We start from the raw sequence: 20,564 nt of genomic DNA, 5'->3' as shown, positions 1-20,564 counted from the left end.
TCAATGTACTGTTAGAATTATTGTTGGATGATTCTAATCAAAATTTTACTTGTGTGTGATTATCAGTCTATAGTTTGAGCATTCTGTTGACTCACCTTTCTTTGTAATGAACGCAAATATGATCTCTTTCAGTCAGCAGGTCAAGTAGTTGTGTTCCAAATTTCCTGGCATAGACGAGTAAAGTGTTCCCGCATATTTAATTATTTTGATAAAATGGAGATTTTTTTCTAGAACAATGAAAATCTTATTAATTTCTTAGAAACTAAGAAATTTAAATTTCTTATTGTCACAAATATCCTCCGAAGTTAATTACCTTTCTTATAGCCAGCCCTGTTAGTGCTGCCAACTAATCATTGAGCTTTTAATTGCAAAGGTCTGGGGTTCAAATCCACCAGAAGTTCAAATACACCAGCTGCTCTGCTGGAGAATTAGCAAAATAAAGTGATTCCATTAGATCTAGAGTGTGAAACACCCTTCCTCGGGCAAACTGTAACATAAATGACTTCAACAAAACCTGTTATGCTGCCTGGTGGGGTTTGATCAAGTGCAAAGTAGCTGAGAGGAATTACTGAGAGCCGAATGAAGGTCAAACATGATGTGGGACAGAGCAAAGTAAAATGAAATAGAGGAAACTAGAAGGCAAAAGATATTTAAAGATATAAAAATATAGGTATATATGTAAATATATTAATATATGATAGGGATATAGGTTTATGTACATAAATTTTTATATGTTAAGTACCAAGGTAGCAGATGGTCATTGGGTCTCTACACAAGTCCTTCCTCAACACAAAGACACTCTGTGCTAATAACCTGGCATTCTGTGATGTTTGCCTTCTCACAGGATCGCTGAAGTCAAAATGAGTGCATATGCAAATGTGGTGAAGAAAGCTGATGGTGACTGGCTATTACAAGATATTGTGTCCGGGTTCTTAAAGGTTTAAAGTTGAAAGAGTAGCAAATTAGCAGGGAAGCAACAAAACCCACATGGAAGCACACCAGCCCCTGTGAAAATGAGGTGTCCATGGGATCAGGTATCAGAAGACCCAAAGCCATTTGTAGACAATTGGACATTACCTCAAGGAAGGATCAAAAGCAAGGGACGAGCCAGCCAGGGTCCAGTATAGCAAAAAGGAAACATACAACATTTCTCTAGTTCTTTAATGCTTCTTCTCCCTGCTTCCCCGCCCCTCCCCCAATATCATGATCCCAGTTCTACCTTACAAACTAGACTGGAGCATGTACACTGGTACAGATAAGAGCTTTCAACTCACTGAATCCAGGACAGATAAACCCCTCAGGTACAATAATGGGAGTAAGTAATACCATGAGGGTAGGGGAAGGTGAGGGGAGAAGGGAGTACTTATCACAATGATAGACATAGAACAGCACCCCCCCCCTCGGGGGGGGGGGGGGAATGAACAACAGAAATGTGGTTAAAGAGAGAGTAGATAGTATAAGATATGAAACTAATTTATAATTTATCAAGGGGACACAGGTGTGATTGTCTGGGTTGACTAGAGAATCAAATTCATAGACACTCATGTGTACAAAAAAAGCTTTATGTAACAAGTCCAGTCCAGATCAAGTCCATAAGTCCGATATAAGCCCGTATGTCCAATACCAGTCTGATTCCTCTTTAGACTCACGCAACACTTGCAGTGATGCAGGATGATTGGAGGCCAATGGTGGAATGTCTAGTGGATCCAGTGGTGAAGGAAGCATCTCAGTGCTGGCATTGGTCTCCATGTGGCTCCTCCAGCTCCAGGGCTCTGGCTTCAGCAGCATAGCTCCATGTGGCTTGTCAACAGGAAGATGAAGCAGAGTGTGGATCTGGCCTCATGTGAGCTACTAGTCTCAAGTTGACATCAGATTATGTAACTACCACATGAGGGTAGGAGGGTGGCGAAGGAAGGGAAAAATGAGGAGCCGATACCAAGGGCTCAAGTAGAAAGAAAATGTTTCAAAAATGATGACGTAACAGAAGTACAAATGTGCTTGATACAATTGATGTACGGATTATTTATAAGAGCCCCCTATAAAATGATTTATTAAAAAAAAGTCCATGATGAACTAACAATGAGTATAGGAAGAAGAAAATATTCTAGAAGTGGATGTGGTGATAACTGTACAACTTCCTGATATGACTGAATTATTGATTTGTATGGCATGTAGATTGTGCTAATAAAGCTGTTAAAAATTTTACTTTACTGTTTTAACCTATTTTGCTTGGCCCACAGTACAGGCTACGTATATACTTAATGACTTGCCAATTATCTAATACTAGAGAAATTGTCATGGATTAAATTGTGTCTCCCCAAAATATGTTCTACTTGGCTGGGCTGTGACTCTGGTCTGAGCTATGTAATGAAAGACTGTGGACATTATGTAATGCCTCCTCTCATAATGTGATCTGATCAGCCAATCGGGCATAACATCATATCCCTGACCACAGCCCTGATCTGGAGTATGGCCTATAACATCTTTTACCAGAGAGAAGGGACCTACTATCACCAAGAAAGAAGAGAGGGAATGTGGAATGGGTGTTCTGGACCCAGAGTCCCTGGGCTAAGAACTTCCTGGAGCCAGGGAACAGAGTCTTACCCTACAGATGGCACTCCCAATGTGGATTTCTAACCTCCTGTACAGATTGCTCCTACATAGATTTGTTTGTCAAAGGCATCCACTTGTGTTATCTCTGTGCAGTAACACTAGATAACAACGCTGGAAATTTACACACAAATCTGGACTTTGGGCTTTAAAATGAAGAGCAAGCAAGCGCTCAAGTTCCTTCAGCCCTGGCTTTGTACCACTTGACAATGTACTGGAGCTAAGCAGAGCTGGCCCCTCAGTAATCCTACTTCTACCTCCAGGCTGATCGTTTGTCATCTCATTTATGTGCTTAGCCCATATAGGTAATATCGTTTGACCCATGATGCATCTACACATTAGTTTATTACCCATTAGGATAATGAAAAAAGGGCAAAAGTAATCAGAGGAATTCTATTTATTGTGCTCTAAAACACACTGTTCTAAACTTTTCTTTTAGCTAATATTAAAATTAGTTTGATAAGAAGAAAAAATCCAAGTATTGATAGAGATAGTATTTCTAATTTGTCAAAGATAACTCTAGGCCCCCTTTTGAGGTATAAGTTTAATTTATTAAAGGAATTTTTTTAGTATATAAAACAATTACAATCTAATCTAAATGCATTCCTTTACTTCTGGCTTACAAAATAGAAATACAAAAGATATTTTTTAATCTTTGTAAAAGAAAACTTGGGAGACAGAATTGCTCAGGTCATTTTGAGTAGTCTGGAAATGGAATAGCAGTTCAGAATTAAGGATGAACTATTTTGTGATTCACATTCTTATTCATTCAAGTCATCATACAATAAATCTTAAATTTAGAATTAGGTAGAATCAGACCCTAACGGTCTGTTTAGCCACTTAAATACAAATAAAGTTAAAATGTATCTAAAAGTTCAGAACTCATATTAAGTTTTCACCTGTACAAACTCTCCAAGTACTTTGAAACATCAAGGGTTTTACTCTACTTGTAAGCTAACTAAATACCAGTTTCATGGAGGTTGATAGAAGGTCCATGGTCAGAGACCAAGAGTAGTTTACAACTTATTCATGACTTACAGCATAAACCACAGCATCAACATTGTGGTACTGGTTCCTATAGCCAGGGACTACTGGTAAGTCGACCAGTTGATGACAACATAGGGAACCCTAATCTTTATGAATAAACTGCCTCTCCTTCCCTCCAGACACATTATCTTCAGGATGTTAGACATCAGGCATGCTGGAAGGCCAGAGATGTTATCTTTAGTATGCTGGACAGCAGACATACCTGACTTCTCCTCGGATGGAAGATGCACAATCTTCCAACCGTCTCAGAATTCTTTACACCTACCCTGGCCCAAACACTTCTCTTGGTACTCATGAGTACTTGATCCATATATGAGAAAAACATCACTGAAAAGGGCTGCTCCAAGTCTTGCCCACCCCTCACACAACAGTGAAAAGCAACAAATAAGATTCCCAGGTGCATGCCTCCCAACTAAAGAGGTCTTTTTCAGACTCAGTCCCATGAACCTTTAGCTAACTTAAAATGTAAACTCATTAAAAAAAAATGTAAACTCATTTGATATCATCAAAGTAGACCGCTATCCCCAACAGCAAAGTAGATGATGTACTGTCCTGAAGTGGAGCTACACCCAAGATCACAAGGTCAAAACCTGGCTTCCCATATGCGCTCCCAGACCACATCTTCATTACTGTTCGTGATCGCATTGTGTCCCCCCACCCCCCAAGACAACACATGCTATAAATCTTTGGATATAGTCCCACTTGAGAATAAAATTTTCTTTCTTGTATGAAATTATTATCAACATAAGATGTATCTAAAACACTAACCACTTTTAAGGTATCTGTATTTTATGCAGATAATGTTATTAGATTTTCCAAAGCAGACTGCTCCCTTGGGATGAGGTATTTTTTGTAAGCACACTATACTAATTTTTTACAACATGTTAAAATGCTGTAGGCACAAAAATCAATGTGATGAATGACAAGAAATCAGGGATGCCATGTTGATAGAAAGCGAACGGGCTCCTGTGAGCAGACAGCCCACTCCTAAAACCAGATTTGGACTTTCAGCCTCTAAGAAAATAAAACAGTGATCTTTAAAATCACCAACTGGTGGTATTTCTGTTACAGCAGCACTAAGAAAGTAAGACAACTGCCCTACCCATTAGTCAAGGGACTTAAGATGGAAAAATATGGAATTTTCCCACAACTTTTTGAAGCCCCTTGGGTATTGTTGATTCTATTGTCTCGTTGAATCCTTTAAAACAATCCCAAACTGATTTCTCTATTTACTGAGCTTAAGATTACTCCAGTCCAACAGGAGCAAATACCTTAATTAGACTTATCACAGGCAGTGCAACTGCAGAATCAAACTACAATAGCAATGATTAAATCTATCTTGCAGAAGTGGTACTAGACAATAGACTAGCCCTAGAGTACCTGCCACAGAAGAAAATGGATTATGTACTGTAACTAATGTACACTTCTCGTTGCACTTCCATAAATAAGCCAGGTTTAGTAGAAACAGAATACACAATTTTTAAAATTGTAGACTGGCTTAAAATTATAAGAGCTGATCCAAATTTTAACACATTAAATCTCTTTTTTAAAATTGTAGTTTGCGTGAAAGTTTACAGAGAATTTTAGTTTTGTGTTCAACAATACATAGATATTTTGTTTCGTAACTTTTAGCTGCAATCCCCAATGTAATAGGACTTTCCCCACTATCCCTGTGCTCAATTTCCATTTGTCCTTCCTATGTGCCTTCTGAGCTTTGTCTGCCCTTTTGGTCTGTTATGGTTCATTGTTCTGAGAAGTAACCGTTTCTGGATTTATTATCTAACTGTTGCTTATCTGGCAACTGATCTTTGGGAGTGCTCAGTTCAGGTCTAAAGAGCGTCTATGGGCCACAGTCTCCTAATTCTGAGTGTCTCTATCAGACCAGAAAGCACCATCTTTTCTAAGATTTTAAGTCTTATCCCACTTTTTTCCCTCTCTCTATGTAGAACCTTCTATATTGTGATCCTAACCAGAGTGGTTGGTAGTAGTCACCTAGATCTTCTGGTTACTGAATACTGGAAGTTGTGGTTCACAGTATCCATTAGTCCTCTGGACTAATTGTTTCCTTAAATCTTTTATTTTCTTAACCCATTTGATGATTCAGTGGATTTTCTCTTGGACCATCTAAACACAGAAGAATTTTCTGGACTCTGGAGAATTACCCTCATTATAGTTTTAGTCATCATTATCATCCAGTCAATTCTGATTCATGAACACCATGCGGGGATGGGAAGAACTGACACTATTGGTTTCCAACTGTGTAACTCTTTATGGGAGTAGAAAGCCTCATCTTTCTCCCAAGTTCTTGTTATAGTCTCCCTAACAAGATATTTGCTCAAAAGACAAATGTTTTGAATCACCATCACATTCAATAAACAACTGCCATTCATCTTCAACAACAAATATGTTGCAAAGAAGCCAGAGATCTGAAATCTCCTGTATCTCCTCTTAGCCGGCCAACAGCAATAGGAGCTGTTCAAAAGTATCTCCACAAAACAGTAGTTGTCGACCCCTTTGAGGGTTGAATGACCCTTTTACGGAGGTGGCCTAAGACCACTGGAAAACACAAGTATTTCACAAAATATAATTACATATTGTTTTGTGATTAATCACTATGCTTTAATTATGTTTAATTATGTTCCATTTGTAACAATAATACATCCTGCATATTAGATATTTACATTTCAGTTTATAACAGTAGCAAAATTACAGTTATGAAATAGCAACTAAAATAATTTATGGTTGGGGGTCACAACATGAGGAACTGTATTAAAGGGTTGCGACATTAGGAAGGTTGAGAACCACTGCCATTGAAAGATGAGGCTTCCATGAAGGGCTACAGTCTTGGAAACCTACAGGGGCAGTTTCACCCTGTCCTACACATAGAGTCATCAGGAACCTATATCAAAGTGCCACACAAAGAAAAGGGCTTGCCTGAGGGTGACTGAGCAACATGTCCAGTTGGTGACATCTTCAACAGCAAAGATGACCAAAAGGTGGGAGTTGTTAAAACTTTTTAAATAGCCAAGAGTTAAAATAGCTCCCCTCAATCAAAGGCTAAATAAAAATTACTTAGAAAGTCACTTATAAGAAACAATAACCTTATGCAGAATCTAAATATAGGCCCATTTCCCTTATTAGCATGAGCTAGCAGGCATGAGTAATACTCCTGAGCAGGAATTAACATTCATCCAATTAGGACAAACCAGCTTAGCCATTTAGTGACCCACTGTCTCAAAAGAGAAATTAAAAACGATTAACCTGGACAACAGAAAAGTGGATGAAGGGAGTCGTCGGACAGGGCAAGATATGACAAACTAATAATTTACAAATTATCAAGGGTTCATGAGGGAGGGGGGAAGCGAGGAGGGAGGGAAAAAAACGAGGACCTGAGGCCAGGGGCTTAAATGGAGAGCAAATGTTTTGAGAATGATGAGGGCAATGAATGTACAAATGTGCTTTACACAATTGATGTATGTATGGATTGTGACAAGAGTTGTATGAGCCCTTAATAAAATGATTAAAAAATAAAATAAAATGATGAAAAAAAACAAAACAGACAACGATTAACCAACCAAATGAAAGGGCAATGTTAACCGTGCAAACTAGAGCACACTCACCATTTTCATTCTGCGGTGCTGTTTGTAAAATTGTTTTTCGCTCAATAAACCCTGTTCACTTTAATTGGCTTGACAAAATTTTATTTTAAATAATGCTAAAAGTAACTTTCCCAGTTATTTTGCATGTTTTACAAGACTAACTCTTTGTCTCCTCCACCCAGCCCACAAGCAGCTGGTGGTCTCCTACTGTGGCCCTTGCACTTAGCAGCCCAACTTGCAACCACTATGCCACCCACCAGGGCTACTTTGTATTTTTTTTTTTAAATAGAAACGTCCTCACTTACTGACAAGCATAAGTTTCAAACACCAGGTCATGAATGCAAAACTCGGTAACATGTGAAAATGGAGGATGACCACATCAGATTACAAAATGGAGGCTGACTGCCTCATTACCTGTCAAATCCCATCATTACATAACTACCCAATTAGGTCATTACATAACTGCCAAATTAAGTCTCATTACGTAACTGCCAAACCATTTTGAATCATGGCCCAGCCAAAGTTGACATGTAGCCTCAACCATCACAGCCAGCTTCCTTTACAGCCAGGCATGGCTTGTTGGTGCGCAAAAAGATCGACATTTTTTTTAGTCCTGTAAATACTAAATGTTGGACATCGAGACAGTCGGTAAGTGAGGAGGTGGTGTGTTATTCCCCTCCCCCGGCCCTTAAAGCCTGAGGCAACCTTGGAGACAGCGGGTCTGGCTATCTGCTTCCAAAGAGTGGCCTTGGAAACCATAAGGAGTCGTTCCCCCCTGCACTCACGGGGTCCCCAGGACTGGAAACTGGCTCCACGGCAACCAACGGCGGTCGGCTCCAACAATCACCGCGACCGCGCTTGTTAACTTACTTTCCCTGTTTCAAACCTGTTAACCTTAGCTGTGGGGGCTGCCTGTCAAAAGTCTCATTATCCAGTTAACAAACAGCACGCGCGCGCGCGCGCGCACACATACACACACAAAAAAAATTAAAGAGAAAAAGCGCGAACGACTGCCAGCTCCAGCCTTTCCAGCTAGGGTCTACACAGCACCAGAAAACCGGCGACCTCAGCCCGCTCCGGTTGGCCCCACGCCTCTCAGAATGAAGGCTGGCACAGAGAAAGGCGACCCAACCCCGTCCCCGGGTTCCTTTGTCCCCAGCGGAGGGGACTCGTAGAGCTAACGGACCCCAGCGTGCAGGAAGGGGAGCGGGCGGCATCCAATCTGCAATCAATCATCCAACAAAGTGACCGGACCCGCCCGCCCCTCCCCCCTCCGCACGGGCCGGCGCCGGGAGCGGGCGAGCGGCGCGCGAGCCGGGCTCCGCCGGCGGCCTTACCTTGCGTGGCGAAGGGCGAGGCGGCGGGCGCGGGCGCGGGCGGCGGGGTGTCGGCCGGGCCGAGCATGGACGCGGGCAGCATGAGGAAGCGCTGCGGCGCGGGCAGGCAGCGCTGGCAGAAGGAGTGCAGGCAGGGCAGCAGCTTGGGCGCGCGGCTCTGGATGTTCTGGTGGCACACGGCGCAAGTGTCCAACAGGTTGAGCCGGGCCGCCTCGCCGCCGCGCTCCGAGTCGGGGCCCTGGCGGCTCTCGGCCTCGTTCTCGCCGCTCGGCGCCGCCGCCGAGCCCCCGGAGGCCGCCGCCGGGCCCGCCGCCGCCTTCTCCACAGCCACCTCCATTGTCCTGCCCCCGCCGCGCCGCCGGGGAGGGAGGGAAGGAGAGAGGGAGGGAGCGCTTCGCTCGCTCGCCGCGACCTCCACCCGCCGCCTCCGGCCGCCTCTTCGGGCCGCGCGGAACGAGGGCACGCACGGGCCACACGCGAGGAACGCCGACGGCCGCCACGGGCGGCTCTCGTCGCGTACGCGGCCGGAAGCGGACTCTGTCAGCGAGGACCAGGGCTTTCGCCGGGCGCTGTGCCCTCCGCCTCACCAACCTCCGCCCGCCCCGCCTTTCTCCAAGCCGGCCCGCTGACCCCGCCCAGCAACGAGAGGCTCACGGCGAGGGTCGCCCAATCGCAGCCCAGCCTGAAGCGAGGGCGGGGCCGGAGAACCCGCGACAAGGCGGCGGGAGGCGGAGGGGGCGGGGACTTATGCGGCTCCGCCCTCAGGCCGCGGGGCCACTGCCTCCCATTGGGTCTCGGCGAGGCTGCACTCCAGAGCAGAACTGAGGGCACGTTTGTTTGCCACCCAGCTCCTGATTGGGCCCGCCTGTTGGGGGCGGAGCCTGACGCCTTGTTAGCTATCGGGCTCCTGATTGGCTCCACCTGAGTCAGCCCCGCCTACGGAGCTTCGGCAGGCTTGTTTATACCGCTAATTAAGTACCTGCTTCAAAAACTGAAGGAGCCATGGTGGTGTGATGGTTCAGCGTCCAACTGATAACCAGTAGCTTCTGTGGGCCTAAGATGGGACTAGGCATCTACTTCCCTAAGAAGTATTTATTGTCTTGGAAACCCTGTGGCGTTAGGAATCTACAACAATGGATCGGTTTGACAAAAATTATGGGCTTCTACTGTACAAAGAGTAAATGTGGTAGGAAATGAAGACAGGATAATGAAAAACTAACCATTTTTGTTTTGTTTTGTTGTTTTTTAAACTAAAAATAGTGTGTTAAAAAAGATACTGTGGAGGCGGCTTTGATTTGCAGCCAGAAACCCTGGTGGGCTCGACATTGGACTGCTCACAATGCCAATGTTTAAACTCTACCAATCGCTTTCTGCAATGTGGCAGCCTGCTTCTGTAAAGACTACAACCTTGGAGGGCCTGGGGGACAGCTCTACTCTGCCCATAGAGTCATACATAGGCTCATTATGACGCAATAGGGACTCAAGGGCACCGGCAACAGCTACTATTAAGTAGGGGCACTTCCCTATTGGACCAAATTTGAGGACTTACTTAAGAAAGATACTCCAAAACAGCCAATCAAATCCACATCCATTGAATTGATTGCTAATCAGAACCACCCTATAAAACTACCCTGCCAGGTTTCCAAGGCAATAGTACTTAACAAACGAGACCGTTCCATTTTTCTCCTACAGAGTACCTGTGAGGTTGGAGCGCTGACCTCTTGCTTGGCAGACAAGCATTTTAACCACGACACCATGAGGAACCTCAAAGGAGCTGGTTGGCGGGGAAATCTGGAAGAGAAAGTCTTGTGGGAGGGCTAGGATGCTTAGACTTTGCATCCACACCTTGCCAACTATTCTTCCAATATATTTTTAAAATCATTTTTGGGGGGCTCATACAGCTCATCACAATACATACATATGTACATTGTATCAAGCACAATTGTACATTTTTGTCATCAGCCTTTTCAGAACATTTTCTTTCTACTTGAGCCCTTGGTATCAGCTCCTCATTTCCCCCCTCCTTCCCTCCCTCACAAACCCTTGATAATTTATACATTATTATTATTATTTTATGTCGTGCACTGATCGATGTCATCCTCCACCATCTTTTCTGTGGTTCATTTCCCAAAGAGGGGATTATATTTAGATCACTGTGATCCTTTCCCCCTGCCCCCACCTTCCCCTTACCCTCCTGGTATCCCCACTCTCATTGTTGGTCCTGAGGGGTTTATATGTCCTGGGTTCCCTGTGCTTCCAGCTCTTATCTGCACCCATGTACATGCTCTGGTCTAGCCATATTTGTAAAGTAGAATTGGAATCATGATAGTGGGGGGAAGGGTGAAGCATTAAAGAACTAGAGGAAGGTAGTATGTTTCATCAGTGCTGTACTGCACCCTGACTGGCTCGTCTCTTCCTTGTGACCCTACCGTAAGGGAATGTCCAATTGTCCACAGATGGGCTTTTAGTCTCCACTCTGCACTCCCCCTCATTCACATTGATATGACTTTTTGTTCTGCGTGTCTCCCAAGATCTTAAAGTCTTTCCTGACCTCATTTTACCTCCCTTGAAAAGTTAGTTAGGCAGTTCAATTTTACTGTGTTAGGCAGGTTTCGCTAAAGGACCAAAACCAGGACACTTATGATTATATATATTATACAGCACGAAGGAATATAACAGCCAATTAGTCCACGCAGCAATACAGAGGCTCAGTTCAACTCACTCCCCTGGAACAGTTAATATTCTGGAAGTTTTTCAACTTAGGATGGCTGCCAGGTCCAAGATCAAGGAAGCAGACAACTGAGTCTTCTCTTGGGCAATGCAGCCGGCGTCTACTCACAGGCAGCAAACAGCATGGAGGGCCACTAATAGCAGCTCAGGAGCTTAGCAAAGCAGGCCTGGATGGAATATAGAACTCAAGCAATGCTAGGTGACAGGATCCACCAGCTTCAAACTCAAGTGATGTACACACCAGCAGCATGGCGAAGCAGGTCTCAAAAGAGCCTCAAGTTCTAGCAACACGATCCACGGGTTGGCTGTCCCACAGGTAGTGTAGCTTACAATGTGAGGCAGAGAACTAGCTAAAGCAGTCACAAGCTGGTCTGATCACCAGAGAGCAAGAGAGAGCAGGGCAAGCTGTGCAGAGCCATTTATCCCTTTGACCTCCAATCAAACTGCAACCTGATCAATCCCACATGTTCCTACTGTCCAAATTGGCACAATAAACCTATCACAATCCACCCCTTGCCAACTTCACACCTGTATACAATTCTTTAACCATATATAATTTCCAGACATTAATTAAATCACAAACCTATCATATATATAAATGAAAGCACATTGAATTTAATTATATCTGATACATTGTACTTGAAAAAAGGAAAGACATCCAATAAGCACACGTACAGGAGAAATACAATCACAAACCTCGATTTTACAATTGATCACATGGTCGTAACTGATTGGTAGAACTACCTTCTTTTACGACCCATTCTGTATTACTTGTGCCCTTGGGCAGCACCTAGAGTTGCCGTGGTTCTTTGCCTGGTGGGATGACCCAGACCTTCATTCCTGAGGGATCTGGGTCATTAGACACCCTGTCAGGATTGGGTTGCTGTATAGTTTACCATTTACTTTAATCAGTGGACATGGTAGTACTAAGAGACAGCCTACGGGATCTCCTGGATTCCAAGCATATTCTTCTTTACCATCATTATGTAATAACAATCCAATTTCTTGTTGGTAATCAGGAATAATCACACCACTCAGTAACACCCTTCCTGACCTGTTGACCTAAATCAGTGGTTCTCAACCATCTTAATGCCAAGACCCTTTAAAACAGTTCCTTATGTTGTGGTGACCTCCCAACCATAAAATTACTTTTGTTGCTACTTCATAACTGTAATTTTGCTACTGTTATGAATCAGGCTACCACTGTGAAAGGGTCGTTCAACCCCTAAAGGGGCCACGACCCACAGGTTGAGAACCATTGATCTAAAAGCATGAGGCACCCAATGTGGCCAGGGGGCATTCTCAGCTGTTAGTTCAGTGGAGTCAGTGTTGTGTTTCCAGGTGAGAGAGTTCCTTCCTTCAGGACCAGGACCTCCAGGCCTGAGGAACACACGGTTGCTGGGACAGGAAGCAAAAAAATTGCTGCAAGTGGACCACTAAAAGTAATAGTGAGTGGTGCCACTCCAGCTTCCACCCCTTGGTTCGTGGACCCATGAATCCTGCCTATTGAGGACACAGCACCATATATTGGCCGCTGGTTTAGAGCGTATACAGCCTCCTGGAGAACATTGCCCCAGCCCCGCAAGGTGTTGCTACCCAGCTGGTGCTGTAATTGTTTCTTTAGGAGCCCATTCCATTGTTCTATCAAGCCAGCTGCTTCAGGATGATGAGGAACATGATATGACCAGTGGATTCCATGTGTATAGGCCCATTTTCTCACTTCATTTGCTGTGAAGTGAGTTCCTTGTTCTGAAGCAATGCTATATGGGATGCCATGCTGGTGGATAAGACATTCTGTAAGTCCACAAATGGTAGTTTTGGCAGAAGCAAAGCATACAGCGACGGCAAATTCATATCCAGAGTAGGTGCCTATTCCAGTAAGAACAAAACACTGCCCCTTTCATGGTGGAAGTGGTTCTATGTAATCAACCTGCCACCACATTGCTGGTTGATCTCCCTGAAGAATAGTCTCATATCTTGGACTCAATGTTGGTTTGGTAGTTATATAATCTGGTGTCAACTTGCAAAGGGGTGGAATCTAGCCTATCAATTAGGTTGAAGCCTGATGACCTCATTTGGAGGCGCCATAGAGATAAATAGCTCACTGGAGGCCAGATACACTCAGACTCTCCACTTCATCTTCCTGCTGACAAGGCATGTGGAGCTATGCTAGAGCCCTGAAGCTGGAGGAGCCGTATGGTGACCCCTGCCGGCGTTGAGATGCTTCCAGCACCACTAGATCCACAAGAATTTCCACCCCTGGCCTGTGATCTTCCTGCATTTGGTGTCATTGTATGTGTTGTCTGAGTCTAAAATGGAATTTATAGATTGGTATCAGATATATGGGCTAATATTGGACTTAAGGACTTTATCTGGCCTGGGCGGAACTGTTTTCTCAATGAGTGTCTATGAATTTGTTTCTCTAGTCAACCCAGACTAACACATTTGGCTTCTGCTGTTGGCAGATGGGGCATTCAACAGTGGTAGTGGCCAAGTCAGCCTTGGAGTGGAAATCCATGTTGCTGGACCCATGCATACCCTCCATCCATGCCACTATGTCCACTTTGTTCATGTGCCAATTGGGCGATGACAGGAGTGGTTGAGGAAAGAGGCCTAGTCTCCACAATGTCTCATCTTATCCACTTGATTGTTAAAGTCCTCCTCTTCAGAGGTAATGCTTTCATGAGTGTTCACATGACATAATTATCTACTTTCTTTCACATGGCACAGTTATCTACGTATCTATTATCTAGTCCGTTCAGAGAGGTCTATCCACAGACCTCTTCCCCATACCTCCTTATCACCAATTTTCCAATTATGTTCCCTCCAATTCTCTGACCATCCAGCCAAGCCAAGCCCATGAATCAGTATACCATCTCACATTTGGCCATTTCTCCTTCCAGGCAAACTGAACAGTCAGGTACACTGCTCAATGTTCTGCCCATTGGGAGGATTTCTCTTGACCACTGTCCTTTAGGGAGCTCCCAGAAAGGGGCTGTAGTGCTGCTGCTGTCCACTTACGAGTGGCACCTGCATATCGTGCAGCACCATCAGTAAACCAAGCATGAATTTTCTGTTCCTCAGTCAGCTTATCATAAGGAGCTCCCCAGGAGGCCATACGTACAGACTGGGAGAAGGAAGTTACTATGACAGGAGTGGAGACTGTGGGCATTTGGGCTACTTCTTCATGCAGCTTACTTGTACTTGCAGGTCCTGCTTTGGCCCGATCTCGTATTTACCACTTCCATTTAACAATGGAGTGTTGCTACACACGTCCAACTCTATGACTCTGTGGATCAGACAATACTCAGTTCATGATGGGCAGCTCAGGCCTCGTGTTATCTTGGTGGCCCATGGTGAGGCGTTCAGTCTCCACTAAGGCCCATATCTGGCCAACAGCTGTTTTTCAAAAGGGGATTAATGGTCTGCAGAGAATAGCAGGACTATATTCCAAAATCCAAAGGGTCTAATATGTGATTCACCAACAGGGGTCTGCCAAAGACTCCACACTGCATTTCTATCTACAACTGACACCTCTAGCACCATTGGGTCAGCTGGATCATGTGGTTCCAGTGGCAAAGAAGCTTGCTTAGCAGCCTGACCCCGTCTGGGCCCCACTGGAAGTTGGAGGCTTTTCATGTCACTTGATAAATAGGTCGGAGTAGAACATCCAAGTGAGGGATATGTTGCCTGCAAAATCTGAAGAGACCCACTAGGTGTTGTGCCTCCTGTTTAGTTGTTGGGGTGGTGGTGGTGCAGATTCAATAACTTATTCTTCACTTTTGTAGGAATGTCTTGACAGTCCACACCACTGAACCCTTAGAAATTGTGCTGAGGTGGAGGGTGTCTGAACCTTTGATGGGTTGATTTCCCACCCCCCTGCATGCAGACGTTCTACCAAGGAATCTAGAGTCTTTGATACATACTCCTTAGTGGGTCCAGTCAGCACAATGTCATCAATATAAAGGACCAGTGTGACATTTAGTGGAAGAGACAGGCGATCAAGGTCCCTGTGGACTAAATTATGATGCAGGGTACAAGAGCTGATGTACTCCTGGGAGGGAGTTGTGAAAGTATATTGTTATCTCTGTCAGTTGAAGGCAAACTGCTTCTGGTAGTCCCCCAAGACTGATATTGAGAAGAAGGCATTGGCAGATCAATAGCTGCATACCAAGTACCAGCAGAAGTATTAATTTGCTCAAGAAATGAAATCACACCTGGAATGGCAGCTACAATTGGAGTCACCACCTGGTTAAATTATGATAATCCACTGTCATTCTCCAAGATCCATCTGTTTTTTTCACAGGCCAAATAGGTGCGTTAAATGGGGATGTGGTAGAAATCACCACCCCTGCATCCTTCAAGTCTTTCATGGTGGCACTGATCTCTGCAATCCCTCCAGGAATTCAGTATTGCTTTTGGTTTATGACTTTCCTAGGCAGTGACAGTTAATGGTGTCCACTTGACCTTTCCTACCATAATATCCCTTATTATATACTTTAGGGATCCAATAAGGGGGTTCTACCAGTTACTAAGTATATCTATTCCAATGATACATTCTGGAGCTGGGGCAATAAAGACAGGATGGGTTCGGGGGCCCACTGGACTGACTATGAGGTGTACGTGAGCTAAAACTCCATTAATAACTTGCCCTCCATATGCCCCACTCTGACTAGTGGGCCTTCAAAACATTTTGGATCTCCTGGAACTAGTGTCATCTCAAACCCAGTGTCCAGTAATCCCCCCAAAGTTTCCTTGTTTCCTTTCCCCCAATGAACAGTCCCTCTTGTGAAAGGCCACAGGTCCCTTTGGGGAAGGCTAGAAGAAAGACTAACAATATATGCCTTTGGTGATGTAGCAGGGTGCTTCTTTAAATGGACCGGTCTTCCCCTCATTCAAGGGGTGTGGGTCTGTAAACTGGCTCAGGTCTTGGACTTGACTGAGTGATTGTGACTGTCTATTTTGCTGTTCACCTGATCTAGCATTCTTCCTCCTGGATCACATAAATATTTAGTAGGCTCCCCATGTATTTCACGCCTATGGACACTGTGGCTAAGTAGACAATGTCAGAAGTCCACACAAAACAAGTTGTTCTGGTTACTGTGGAAACCTTATTGTCCATTATGACAACCATGCCCACCCTTCTCTATTGCTTCAGTGCTGAACCCTGCCCTCTACCACCATGGAGCCCACTCAGTCCCATTGTAGGAAAAATCTCAGAGTTCACTTAGAGTACTTCCCACTGTTAATCCTGGTGCACATAATATAGCATCACAGGAGTCTTTAGAGAAGCTGGGGTCCACTTCACTAACTTGTTCTTTATGGTTGTGGTGAAAGGTATATCCTCGGGGCTCTTCTTTTTTGGGTCTATGGGATTATGCTGATAGATCCATTCCAACATACCAATTTCCCTAAGCTTTGGATGCCACCTTCTACAGTGTACCAAAGTAGGGCAGGTACCTCAAGTTGGTCAAATCTAGGCCATCTGGCAGCCCAGGCTTCAGAGAACCAACCAAACAAACTATTAGATCCTCTCTTAACCTTTCTTCCTGAGACATTGAAAGAAGAATCTGTGCTTACGGGCCCCATATCAAGAAACTCAGACCGGTCTAATGTTACATTTCGTGCACCAGTATCACCCACCTTCAGTAACTATTCCCAGGGATATTCCTCAGGCTTCTGCTTGTACATATTAGAAAACTCAAGCAGTTCTTCATGAGTTTAGTGGACTTGTTCCGGAGTCGTCATCTGAACCTCACCTTTAGAAACTTCCCAAGACTTAATTCTAGTTACAGGTCTAGAGAAAATAATGGGAGGTGGGTGTGTTTCCTGGGGGCTCTCAGCAATATCTTTTTTTTAAACAATTTATTGGGGCTCATATAATTCTTATCACAGTTCATACATATACATACATCAATTGTATAAAGCACATCTGTACAGTCTTTGCCCTAATCATTTTTTCTCCTCTTTTCTTTTTTTACATTTTATTAGGGACTCATACATAAAGCACATCCATACATTCCCTGCCCCAATCATTCTCAAAGCATTTGCTCTCCACTTAAGCCCCTTGCATCAGGTCCTTTTTTTTTTCCCTCCCTCCCCTCTCCCCCCTCCCTCATGTGTCCTTGGTAATTTATACATCATTATTTTGTCATATCTTGCCCTATCCGGAGTCTCCTTTCCCCCACTTCTCTGCCGTCCCTCTCCCAGGGAAGAGGTCACATGTGGATCCTTGTAATCAGTTCCCCCTTTCCAACCCACTCACCCTCCACTCTCCCAGCATCGTCCCTCACATCCTTGGTCCTGGTATCATCCACCCTGGATTCCCTGTACCTCCAGCCCTCATATGTACCAGTGTACAGCCTCTGCCCTATCCAGTCCTGCAAGGTAGAATTCGGATCATGGTAGTTGTGGGGAGGAAGCATCCAGGATCTGGGGGAAAGCTGTGTTCTTCATCGGTACTACCTCGCACCCTAATTAACCCATCTCCTCTCCTAAACCCCTCTATGAGGGGATCTCCATTGGCCGATACTTGGGCCTTGGGTCTCCACTCTGCACTTCCCCCTTCATTTAATATGGTATATATATACATATACACACATATACACATACATACACACACTTATATATTTTTTTTGTCTCAGCAATATCTTGTAAGGCGTCTCCCCCAGGAAATGCTGTAGCTACAGCTGGCCTTTCAGCTTGAACAGTTTGGGTAATCTACTGAGTTGTTTTACTAATAGTGCTTTAATCCCTTCAAGTGGGAGGGGTAGATCTATTGACTCGGGTGTCTCATTGATGCTCAATATCCTCCTCTTCTGGATCATCAGGCCATATGTTCCCATCCCGTGTTTCAGGGTTCCATTTCTTTCTGTTTAATGTCCTGGCTTTAATATTGGACACTGTTCTAGATCTGTAATTCATCTGACATTGTAATTCAGCTACTCATATTATGAGACTCCGGATTTGGTTTTCGGCAATGTCAGCTCTATTCCCAGAGGAGAGAAGGCACTCCTTTGTAGCACATGCAGAAGCTTGTAGGTCTGTTGCTTGGCACTTGAGACATGCTTCTGAGGTTCTGAGATTATCCCTTCCCTTGATCATTTTCTGTTGTAAGGAGGACCAGCCAACCAGCTTCTCTAAACTTCTCATCATGACAAAACTGCTGGGAAATATCCAAGACACGATCACCATAGCTTCTCCTCTCACCAGCACTCCATCTGTTGGTGGCGATATTGTGGATGTTAGCTTTCGATGGCACACCATGGATTGACACCACGCTCTCTACCGATAGTGGCAGACTTATCCATGCCTTTAGGGGTAGAGGCAGCATTCTCAGTGCTGGTAGGCTTAATCAAGCTGGAGAATCAATTCGAGAACATATTTCTGATCTTGTTTGCCTAGAACAGTGGTTCTCAACCTGTGGGTCGCAACCCATTTAGGGGGGTCAAACGACCCTTTCACAGGGGTTGCCTGATTCATAACAGTAGCAAAATTACAGTTATGAAGAAGCAACAAAAATAATTTTATGGTTGGGGGCTCACCACAGCATGAGGAATTGTATTACAGGGTCGCAGTATTAGGAAGGTTGAGAACCACTGCTCTAGAACCACACTTGCTACCAATTGGGTTAGGCATCCTTCTCTAGAAAAACAAAACCAGGACACTTATGATTATATATATATTAGGATAGGTTTATATAGCACAACGGAATATAACAGTTAATTAGTCTGCACAGTAGTATAGAGGCTCAGTTCAATTCACTCCCCTGGAAGAGTTACTGTACTGGAAGTCCTTCAACTCAGGAGGTCTGCCAGGTCCAAGGTCAAGGAAACAGACAAGTGAGTCTTCCCTCAGGCAATGCAGGCAGAGTCCATCCACAGGTAGCAAACAGGGCGGACTACCAAAAGTCAGCAGCTCAGGAGCTTAGCAAAGCTGGCCTGGATGGGATATCGAACTCAAGCCAAGGAAGGTGACAGGATCCACCAGCCTCAAGATCAAGCAGCATGACGAAGCAGGCCTTGAAGGAGCCTCAAGCTCTAGCAACACAATCCACATGTTGGCTTGTCCCACAGGTAGTGTAGCTCACAAGGTGAGGCAGAGAACTAGCTAAAGCAGCCACACCCTGGTTTGATCATCAGAGAACAAGAGAGACGGGGTGGGCTATACAGAGCCATTTATCTCTTTGCCCTCCATTCAAACTGCAACTTGATTAATCCTACATGTTCCTATTGTCCAGGTTGGCACTATAACCCTATCTATCACACCTACCCAGTGGTTCTTTGAAAGAAAGATTGGGCAATCTGCTCCCATAAAGATTATTCTTGTTGTTGAATGCCAATGAGTCATTGTGATTCATAGTGACCCTAAGTACAACATAACAAAACACCACCTGGCCTATACAATCCTCACAATTGTTCTTATGATTGAACCCATTGTTGCAGCCACTGTGCTAATCCATCTGGAAAGTTTTCCTCTTTTTCACTGCTCCACTTCTTTGCCAGGCATGATGTCCTCCTCCAGAGACTGGTCTCTCCTGAGGACCGTCCAAAATACACGAGGCCAAGTCTCTCCACCTTTGCCTCTAAGCAGAATTCTGGCCGTACTTCTTCCAAAAGAGATTTGTTTGGTTTTTTGGCAGTCCTCAGTACCTTCAATATTCATCGCTAGTACCACAGGTCAAATGTTTCTATTCTTTGGTCTTCTTTAGTCAGTGTCCAACTTTTACATGCATAGCAGCAATTGAAAATATCATGACTTGCGTCATCAAAGTAATGTCCTTGCCTTTCAATACCTTAAAGAGGTCTTATGCATATTGTACAATGTAATGTATCCTTTGAGCTCTTGACTGCTCTGCCCATGAACATTGATTGTGGTCCAAGCAAGACAAATACATTTTTAAAAAATCATTTTATTGGGGGCTAATACAACTCTTATCACAATCCACATATACATCCACTGTGTCAAGCACATTTGTACATTTGTTGCCATCATAATTCTCAAAAACATTTGCTTTCTACTTGAGCCCTTGGCATCAGCTCCTCATTTCCCCCCTTCCTCCCCATCCCCGTCCCTCATGAACCCTTGATATTTATAATTATTTTGTCATGTCTTACACTGCCTGACGTCTCTCTTCACCTACGTTTCTGTTGTCTGTCCCCGAGTGAGGGGGCTATATGTAGATCCTTGTGATTGGTTTTCCCTTTCTATTCCACCTTCCCTCCATCCTCCTGGTATCACC

General features: G+C 44.3%; 1 protein-coding gene across 2 annotated transcripts in view; it reads right to left on the bottom strand.

Moving 5' to 3' along the window:
- Window positions 1–9,197, bottom strand: part of TRIM24 (tripartite motif containing 24) — a 110,672-nt gene extending 101,475 nt beyond the window's left edge. The window contains exon 1 of one of the 2 annotated variants that reach the window (XM_075558717.1): window positions 8,594–9,197. In XM_075558717.1, coding sequence (XP_075414832.1) covers window positions 8,594–8,930 — 337 coding nt within the window. In that variant the 5' untranslated portion in view covers window positions 8,931–9,197. The remainder of the gene's footprint in view (window positions 1–8,593) is intronic. The other variant, XM_075558718.1, reaches the window with a different exon arrangement.
- Between the last annotated feature and the right edge of the window lie 11,367 nt (window positions 9,198–20,564).

Source organism: Tenrec ecaudatus, chromosome 9, assembly GCF_050624435.1.
Source record: "Tenrec ecaudatus isolate mTenEca1 chromosome 9, mTenEca1.hap1, whole genome shotgun sequence".
NCBI lineage: Eukaryota > Metazoa > Chordata > Mammalia > Afrosoricida > Tenrecidae > Tenrec > Tenrec ecaudatus.
The sequence above is the reverse complement of the archived record's forward strand: the minus strand, read 5'-3'. Positions and strand labels throughout refer to the sequence as shown.